Consider the following 9,349-nt stretch of genomic DNA (forward strand, 5'->3'; position numbering starts at 1 on the left):
AAGTTTAAAGAACTTGAGCTTAATAAAAAAAAAGACCCAGAAACTATGCCCATCTTTTATGTACAGTCTGTGGTAGCACAATGTGCCACTCATGATTTACTTGATTTTATTCTCAAGTGCCAAATAGTCAGAAAGCCCGTGAGGTCATATTTTGATTCTTTTTTTGTTCTAAATTCATGTGGCGCACAAAGAAGTTGAACCTTTGATCTGTAAGTTGAATAGAGCTGTTCTACTTCACTTAAACCACTCATCAACAACTTACAAAAGCAGATAGATCCTAGAAACTTGTAATTCATTAGGATTTATATCCCACACATAAGTCACAGATCTGTTACAGTATCATCAATATTATCCAGTCCATTCCTCTGAACAGTCATGTATATTTTAGAGATCTTCTGTGTGCTTAAGATGACCCTCCCTAAAACCCATATTTTCCACTCATTTGTAAAAATTGCCTAATAAAGTGTTGGTTCACAAATATATCAAACTTAATTGTGTTAGATTCTCCCAGTGTGTGAAACTCTACTGTACAGATAAATCCAGTAAATGGAAAATGGTCTGCACTGACACAGCGTTTTCCTAGTATAATGGTACCTGAAGTGTGTTCCTCAGTCACACACCTACACTTACTTTAATTCATAACTCCGATGTAACTGTGACTTTATTGGAAAGTAGTTCTAGCTAAAACCATACACAGTGTTCAGTTGACTGCCCAGAGTAACAAAGAATTTTGCTGGAGAGCTGACAATTTTTTGGTACTTAAGTTTTTAATGTTGTACCACAAACTAAACTTCATTTAGCACCATTGTACTGGTGGCATTTCAGAGGCAGTTTTCGCGAATAAGAACTCTCTACATAGCCAGATCCCACAAGAGAGAAGTCAGGACGTTCTAATTTATGTTTTATTTCATTTCTATACTTTCCGTAGCTCTTGGTAATTTGGAAGAAACATGCTGAAGGAATTTGAAGAAGAAAAACAGTTCACATGAAACACTGTGAAGTATCAAAGAACAATAATATAACTGTCACAATATACTAAACCTAAATACACTGCAGTGGGAGAACATGTTATTGTCATTATAATCAATATCATTTGTATGTTATGATTCCCAAAACACTGACATAACTGAAGTTAATTGTGTTTTATAGATTTTTATTTACTTCCGTGCTTACGTTAGTTCTATACATGGGCAGTAATACCACTACTGCAAATATTATTGCATTTAAGCAGCAAAACAGAAAATTGTGTGCAAGTGTACTTGATACGTCAAAAGAAATAAAAAAAATGTACCGAATAAACAATATGATTTCACTGTGAATCTGTGGAGCAATGTAGAAGAAAAAAACTTTGGGGTAAATAAGACTATGTAAGATGACAGTGACACGTCAGGTGTAAATAATCAATGAAGAGTCACCTGTTGTGCCACGTGCGAAAATTGCGCACAACAAAGCTTTCAGTTTGGATCCTGCAGCTGTTTAACAAAGCCAATGAAAGGAAGCTGACATTCTAAATTTGTTGAAAAGTCTGGAAGCGGCTTTGAAGAATTGACTTCAACTTGCTCATAATGACACTCTTAGGTTCTTGCATCTCTTGGCATAGTCTCTTGGTATCTAACTGTAAAGTTTAATGTTATGGACCGAGGCTGTGCTGGTTGTTGTGCGCCTGAAACTTTAAAAGTTCTAATCATGAAATGCAATGCACCAAACAGGCGTTAATTTTATTGTCAAATATTGTTTATGAGCTTAGAAAAGTATACAAACACAGTAATGACTAATTTTAAATTAAAGGGGCTACATTTTTATGTATTTTGTACAGGCATAGTTTTGGACTACTAATACAAGCAAAAGTAGGCGGAGATTTAGGACCCCTGCAGCCTCAGTAATTTTAGTTGAATAATAGCTGGTTACAAAACCGGCAGGTTGGGCTGAGAGAATATATATTTTTTTTAGAGAGAGGAGTTTGTAGTAAAAACTGAGGCAGGACAACATGGACAGGACGGTCAGTTTACCGAACCAGCCCGACAGAACCGCCACAGGTAAGAAATAAACCAGTAACTCGCAACAGTATGTAACAAAACTGCGGTCAAGCCAGCCGCCTCTCGTTTCTCCGTAGTCAAGCCAGCCGCTCCTACATTTTCAGTGCGCTCTTACCGTCAGCTTACGGTAAATGCACGACCGCGCATCAACTATTTCCGGTTTAAAAAATAAAGCGCTGCATTCGCAGATGTATTATACAGCGATGTTTTAAGTAACTGACTCAGCTTAACTGTTAACTATCGAATTGTACGGCTAATATTTACATTAAATAAATAGCTTGAAGTAGAAGAAGCTGAAAACTTGTTTATCTATCTGTCTATCTGTATGTCTGTCTGTCTTAAAAATTGTGAATTCAAAGAAAAAGTGATGTGTGTCATCTCCGTGATCTATTAGTGTGATAATAAAATAAACCTCAGTCGAAAAGTCACATGATCTGGACCGTAATGAGAAGACATGCTGATATTTACATTAAAAAATGTTTAATTTTTTGCTTTAAAATCTTTTAAGCCAAACTATTTCTTCTTCTTTGGCGTATGCTGACCAGGTAAGGTAGGATTGTGATTCTGCATTAGTTTGGGGTCAATACGTCACATGACCTGAGAGCTATTGAGCAAAAATGCTAATATTTACTGTAAAAAACTGTTAAAAATCAATAAAGACCAGAAATCAAATATAAATTGGCGTATGTTGACCATCCTTAGTAGCACTATCATTCTGCATTAGTTTGGGGTCAATAGGTCACATGACCTGAGAGCTATTGAGCAAAAATGCTAATATTTACTGTAAAAAAAACTGTTAAAAATCAATAATGACCTAAAATCAAATATAAATTGGCGTATGTTGACCATCCTTAGTAACACTATCATTCTGCACTGGTTTGGGGTCAATACGTCACATGACCTGAGAGCTATTGAGCTAAAATGCTAATATTTACTCTAAAAAATTAATAATAAATTCATTAAGTATCCAAATGGTATAAAAAGTGCTGTGTCTTGATCAGTCTGTTTCATACTATAATCCCAAATAGATTTGGAGTCTTTGGGTCACATGAACTGATAGCTATTGAGCTAAAACGTAGTGTCTACAGATACGGACCGTACCCGCAGCCTGTGGCCTACGGATACGGCACTTTCCCTTATCATAAATATTAATGAGACGTACATGAATATTAATGAGCCGGCTGATGAACGTGCTTTGTGATTGGCTGGTAATCCGACGTACATAAATATTAATGAGCAGCAAACAAAACAAATGGCGGAACTAACAGCCAGCAAACTACAAGTATTTTTTTACCTTCAAAAGTAGCGACAGACTATTACATATTAACAACCTAAACAAAACCCTGACGTATTTTCTGCGTCTGTCAACACAGACACTGTCACAGTCACTTTAATGTTAGCGGACTCTGTTGAATGGCTAAGTTACATAACCACAAACAAATCTCACAATATCACAGTAAATCGAGTTTGTGGTTTTTTTAATTCATGCCGAATTAAAGAGCTGCTCCTCACCAATCACGAGTGTTTGTTTCATATTCGACATCCTTAACTCTATCTTGTAAATTAGCGTCCGAAATTAAATGGGAACATTTGCAATGGAGTTCGTCAGCCGCTTCCACCACTGAACGCGGTAAACTAATTAATAGGAACTGGACTTCAAACAATTTAGACACGCGTCTAAAAGCGTAAAAACTGCAATGTTTAAAGTGTGAGAGGAGACGGTGTATTTTTGGTTAAATTATACAATGTTCGCCGTCAAAGTCATTCATATAAACTGCCTGTAATGTGCAGCAAATAGTAGTTAACCGGCGCCAGCTCTTCAGTGACCTTAACGGGTCCGTACCTCTAGTACAGATGCTACAGGTACGGGTCCGTACCTGTAGCATCAACCGAGCTAAAATGCTAATATTTACTGTAAAAAAAATTAATAATAAATTCATAAAGCATTCAAATGTAATAAAACCTGGTGTGTCTTGATCACCTTTTACAGTCCTGTCAATCCTTATTGATTTGGAGTCTCTAGGTCACATGACCTGGGAGCTATTGAGCCAAAATGCTAATATTTACAGTTAAATATCAATATAAAATATGCAAAGTATCCAGATGGAATAAAAAGTGCTGTGTCTTGATCACTCTATGAGATGCTCTAATCCTGCATAGATTTGGTGTCTGTAGGTCACATGACTTGGGAGCTATTGAGCTAAAATACTAATATTTACATTTTGAAATGAATTAAAAACTCACTAAAAAAATATTAATAGTCTCCAAAAGCAATAATAAAGTCTGTGTAATAAACCAGGTCTAAATCTATTTAGCCAAAAGATGACATGACCTGGGACTTATAGAGCTGTAATGCTCATAATTACGGTATAAAATACATGAAAAATTCACATAACATATTAATTGTGTCCAAATGTTCATTCAATGTTTCTAAGTGTGATAAAGAATCTATGAACTACAAATCCCTATATTTGAGTGCCGTAATGTATCATAACATGACTGAGCCCGTAACACACGTGCTGCTCAATATCCAGAACACCATTTGGAGTCAGAGTTGTGCGATGGGTCCTTTGAAAAAAGGCAGAAGAAGGAAGAGCAAAGACCTGACAAACCAGTGCAGAATGATAGTGCTACGAAGGATGGTCAACATACGCCAATTTATATTTGATTTCACGACATTATTGATTTTTAACAGTTTTTTTTACAGTAAATATTAGCATTTTTGCTCAATAGCTCTCAGGTCATGTGACCTATTGACCCCAAACCAGTGCAGAATGATAGTGCTACTAAGGATGGTCAACATACGCCAATTTATATTTGATTTCTGGTCTTTATTGATTTTTAACAGTTTTTTACAGTAAATATTAGCATTTTTGCTCAATAGCTCTCAGGTCATGTGACGTATTGACCCCAAACTAATGCAGAATCACAATCCTACCTTACCTGGTCAGCATACGCCAAAGAAGAAGAAATAGTTTGGCTTAAAAGATTTTAAAGCAAAAAATTAAACATTTTTTAATGTAAATATCAGCATGTCTTCTCATTACGGTCCAGATCATGTGACTTTTCGACTGAGGTTTATTTTATTATCACACTAATAGATCACTGGGATGACACACATCACTTTTTCTTTGAATTCACAATTTTTAAGACAGACAGACAGACAGATAGATAAACAAGTTTTCAGCTTCTTCTACTTCAAGCTATTTATTTAATGTAAATATTAGCCGTACAATTCGATAGTTAACAGTTAAGCTGAGTCAGTTACTTAAAACATCGCTGTATAATACATCTGCGAATGCAGCGCTTTATTTTTTAAACCGGAAATAGTTGATGCGCGGTCGTGCATTTACCGTAAGCTGACGGTAAGAGCGCACTGAAAATGTAGGAGCGGCTGGCTTGACTACGGAGAAACGAGAGGCGGCTGGCTTGATCGCAGTGTAACAAAACTGTCCGTGTTAATAATTGTCTCAAATTAGAACCGTACACACCAGAGTGTCATATTAATGGCAACATAAATATGCTTGACAGCTGTAACATAATGCTAATGTGTGAGTTAGCATCTCTCAAATGGCTGCAGAGCATGTGCTTTAAGTCACTGGCTGTTCTGGTAAAGAAATTCGTGTTAGCTTTATCTTACAGTGATAACATTAGCGTACTAGATAGATCGATATTGTACAGAAAAACGTGCAATCAACTTGTGTTGAAAGAATTTGAAATGAGGTGGCACAAATGCAGGAGTATTAGAAAAGTACAAAAAGGTGATTAAAGCCTGGATTACCACCTATGAGGTCTCCAACCCCCCTAGTTTCACTCTACTTCATGTTTGTCTACATAAATTGATCAAGTAAATTTGTTGAGAAATTGTACCTCAAATTCCCGTTTTAAGACCAGAATTATTTAATTTACACTGAGCTCATTGCTAAGCTGTATTATAAAATGGATAGTAAATAATGGGTAATAAATTAAGAAGCAGAAAACTTGCTATTACAACAGTATTACTTCAGAAGTACGGTATTGCTGCAGCTAGTGCTGCATGATAAATAAAAAATAAAAAAAAACACCAGACATTGGATGATTTTTCTTTTTGCCACATGAAAAAAAATCAACTATAAAATTTAAACCAAATGACAAGAATAGCACCGTTTATAGTGCTGATTTAAATGGTAGAACAAATTAGATATGTCACCTCTGTGGTGGCAACAACTGCAGAGAAAATACCTGTTTGATTCAGTTATTCTCAGTAATGATAATGTATAATAAACAAAAAACTTCCTATTGCAGCATAGTATTTTTTCAAACAAGTTCGTTGTGTTGCCTCATGTGTTGGCAAGAACTGCAGAAGCTGTTTCTGGTCAACATCGTTCTTTCTATGGCTGAAATATTTCTACTGTGCATTTCTTTTTGAAACAAACTTTTTCTTTTCAGTGTTTCTCTTCTGCTCCTCGCTCATGTTGCTGTGTACATGTGGAGCCTGCATGCTAATAAACACAGAGTTGTAAATAAAGTTTAGAAAAAAGCCTAGAATCTTTAAATCAGAGTAAATGGATAATGATAAATGGAAAAGAAGGTGCTCTGAGCTACAAGTCTGAAGAGTAAACACACCTACATAGCTGTGAATGAGAGAAGGAACAAAATGTTCTAAACTGAGACGCTTATATTTCAGAAGTGTCTGTAAAAGAAATTTTTGGAATTTTTCTTTTTCTCATGGAAATAAAGGGGACCTTAAAAGTGCTGGTTGGTTTCAGTCTGACTGAGGAAATAATGGAACTGCCATGTATAATTAGGGTTAATAGGGGTCGCGTGACAAAGTTTTTATTCTTGCCTTGTTGTTATACAACCATAGTAATAGTTGTAGTTGGAGCAGTTGTGGTACGTTGAGCCGCACAGCTGTGACAAAACTCTACCTGTGTGTTCTTTGCAGTGACGCTGGTTGAGAGCAGCAGCACCCCCAGTGGGCTGGAGCTGGTCAGCTCTTACCAGACCACCAGAGTGGGAGACCCCATGGACCTGGTGGCCCTGGCAACACAAGTACAGAAGGTGAGCCCAAAGGTGTTTTTTTTTTAAATTGTCATTTACTGTGAAGTTATTCTTATGATAAGTTTAACATGCCTGAAATGTCGTCCTATGTTTTGTAGGGAGATGATTTCGTAAAAGCCAACGCTTGCAACAGGCTGACGGTCATCGCTGATCAGATCAAATACCTGCAAGAACAGGCGAGAAAGGTGACGAGCATCAAGAAACACAGCAGTGCAAAAATCTGACTGGGATTATTCAAGTTGGCTTCGTTTTTCATCCTGACTGTTCTTGAATTGTGGTTGCTTCTGTCCTTGTAGGTTTTAGAAGACGCTAAAAGAGACGCTGACCTCCACCATGCTGCCTGTAACATTGTGAAAAAGCCAGGCACCATGTATTACCTCTACGAACGGCCATCTGGACAGAAATACTTCTCCATCATCTCTCCTAAGGTTGGCATTACACTGATAAGACACCGACATGAGCTTGTTCAGCCTCCCTTAATGTTATGTGAGCGGGAAGGAGTTACAAAATGCACAGCACCCGTTATTTAATGTACCCTCAGGGAGAATCCTGCAATAACCTGTCAGTGCTGGACGCCACACTGTGAGCCTCAGTATGTAATGTTGATGTACAAAGTTCAGTCCAGGCCGCAGTTTAGGCTGGATTTGGCTGGTTAGAGAATGACAACATGTTTTTAGAAACATAAACAGGTTTTCAGATCATAGGAATTTCTTGAAGCGCAAAACAATTTTTTCAAAGGTAAATGTCATAATCAGTTGTAACGTCATTGTGGATGGTGGCTTTGAGAATTTTAATGAAACACAGCCACAACGCTTTTTTTTAAAAAAGAAAATCTGTCTTGCTAAAAAATCTATATATCTAAAGAGTACACTACCATTCAAAAGTGATGTAAATGAGTGGGAACTTGTACCACAGCTATGGTAAAATATCTTGTGTTAACCAAACTGGATTGTACAAAATCCATGTAAATAGTGTAAATGTATGTACACTAGCAAAAGTTTGGGGTCATCCAGACAATTTCATGTTTTCCATGAAAACTCACACTTTTATTCATGTGCTAGCATAATTGCACAACAGTTTTCTAATCATCAATGAGCCTTTTAACACCATTAGCTAACACAATGTAGCATTAGAACACAGGAGTGACGGTTGCTGGAAATGTTCCTCTGTACCTCTATGGAGACATTCCATTAAAAATCAACTGTTTCCAGCTAGAATAGTCATTTACCACATTAACAATGTCTAGACTGGATTTCTGATTCATTTGATGTTATCTTCATTGAAAAAAATGCTTTTCTTTCAAAAATAAGGACATTTCTAAGTGACCCAAACTTTTGAATGATAATCTAATTACTGCAGCTATGAATTGAAATATGTCTGCAACATGGTATCTTTAAGGGAAATCTAATTTAGTTTTCTTCGTTGTGTGCTTAAACTCGTTAACTGTAAGTTTTTCTTACCTCCTCTGAAGGAATGGGGTCCAAGCTGCCCTCATCCATTCGTCGGTGCGTTCAAACTTCAACACGACATGTCCTGGACCCCCGTAGACGAGGTGGAGAGGAGGGACGCAGAGATCGCCATCATGGACAAACTACTCAGCCAGCAGACCGCCTTACCGTCGTACTCAGGACCCAACTTTAAAGGCCTCACTGAATGAAGAACTATCGCCTCAGAGAACATGGGAAATCCATACACTGGTTGAAACTGCTGATATCAAAGATTCAGTGTTTTAGTGACTTTCTTATACCGTTTACTCTTCAGTTGCTTTTCAAAAGTTTGAAATATGCAACTGGGACTAGATAGACTGCATGGACACGCTTGCCAAATACATTTTTTTTTTAATCTTCACACAAGAACCGTGATAGAAACGGCTTCAGATATAGCTGTTATCTGATCAACTTTCAGCACCAAGGTGAGATTTAGTGGAGTCCTCTGACGACAAGCTAAATGTTTACATCTGGTGTTTCTCACTAAGCAGAATTTAATGTGTTGAGCTCTCAATACATGAAATGCTACGTCTCTTAGCATATTACTGCTAACAGACCCTGCATTAGATGGCAAAATGCAAAGCTCATGCATGATTTAATAAAGCAGAACAACAGACACACTTGTAGAAATATTTCTCCTTGATAGTCTTAAAATTTGAAAACTCCGCAGGGTATATTTATTATGTCCTACATTCTGTATCTCTAACTTTCATTTTGCATATCACAACTATCAGTGAGATTCTGGAGATTCAACTGGAATAAATGATACATTTTGTGTGTGTTTTT

General features: G+C 36.9%; 1 protein-coding gene and 1 long non-coding RNA gene across 2 annotated transcripts in view; one reads left to right on the forward strand and one right to left on the reverse strand.

The window, feature by feature from the left end:
* LOC127534106 (uncharacterized) overlaps window positions 1–9,349 on the reverse strand; it is a 175,213-nt gene that overhangs the window by 92,307 nt on the left and 73,557 nt on the right. The window lies entirely within an intron of this gene.
* On the forward strand, window positions 1,878–9,338 carry c5h1orf50 (chromosome 5 C1orf50 homolog). Its single transcript, XM_022208563.2, has 5 exons — window positions 1,878–2,036; window positions 6,961–7,076; window positions 7,175–7,261; window positions 7,373–7,504; window positions 8,548–9,338. Exons 1-5 carry the CDS (start codon window positions 1,988–1,990, stop codon window positions 8,731–8,733), a joined length of 570 nt encoding a protein of 189 aa, XP_022064255.1. The 5' UTR covers window positions 1,878–1,987; the 3' UTR covers window positions 8,734–9,338.

This window comes from Acanthochromis polyacanthus, chromosome 5 (genome assembly GCF_021347895.1).
Source record: "Acanthochromis polyacanthus isolate Apoly-LR-REF ecotype Palm Island chromosome 5, KAUST_Apoly_ChrSc, whole genome shotgun sequence".
Taxonomy (NCBI): domain Eukaryota; kingdom Metazoa; phylum Chordata; class Actinopteri; family Pomacentridae; genus Acanthochromis; species Acanthochromis polyacanthus.

Coding starts and splice junctions, on each gene's coding strand:
- c5h1orf50 (XM_022208563.2), top strand. CDS start 1,988: ATGGACAGGACGGTCAGTTTACCGAACCAGCCCGACAGAACCGCCACA. Junction 7,077..7,174: donor TGGCAACACAAGTACAGAAG/GTGAGCCCAAAG, acceptor TATGTTTTGTAG/GGAGATGATTTCGTAAAAGC. Junction 7,505..8,547: donor TCTCCATCATCTCTCCTAAG/GTTGGCATTACA, acceptor CCTCCTCTGAAG/GAATGGGGTCCAAGCTGCCC.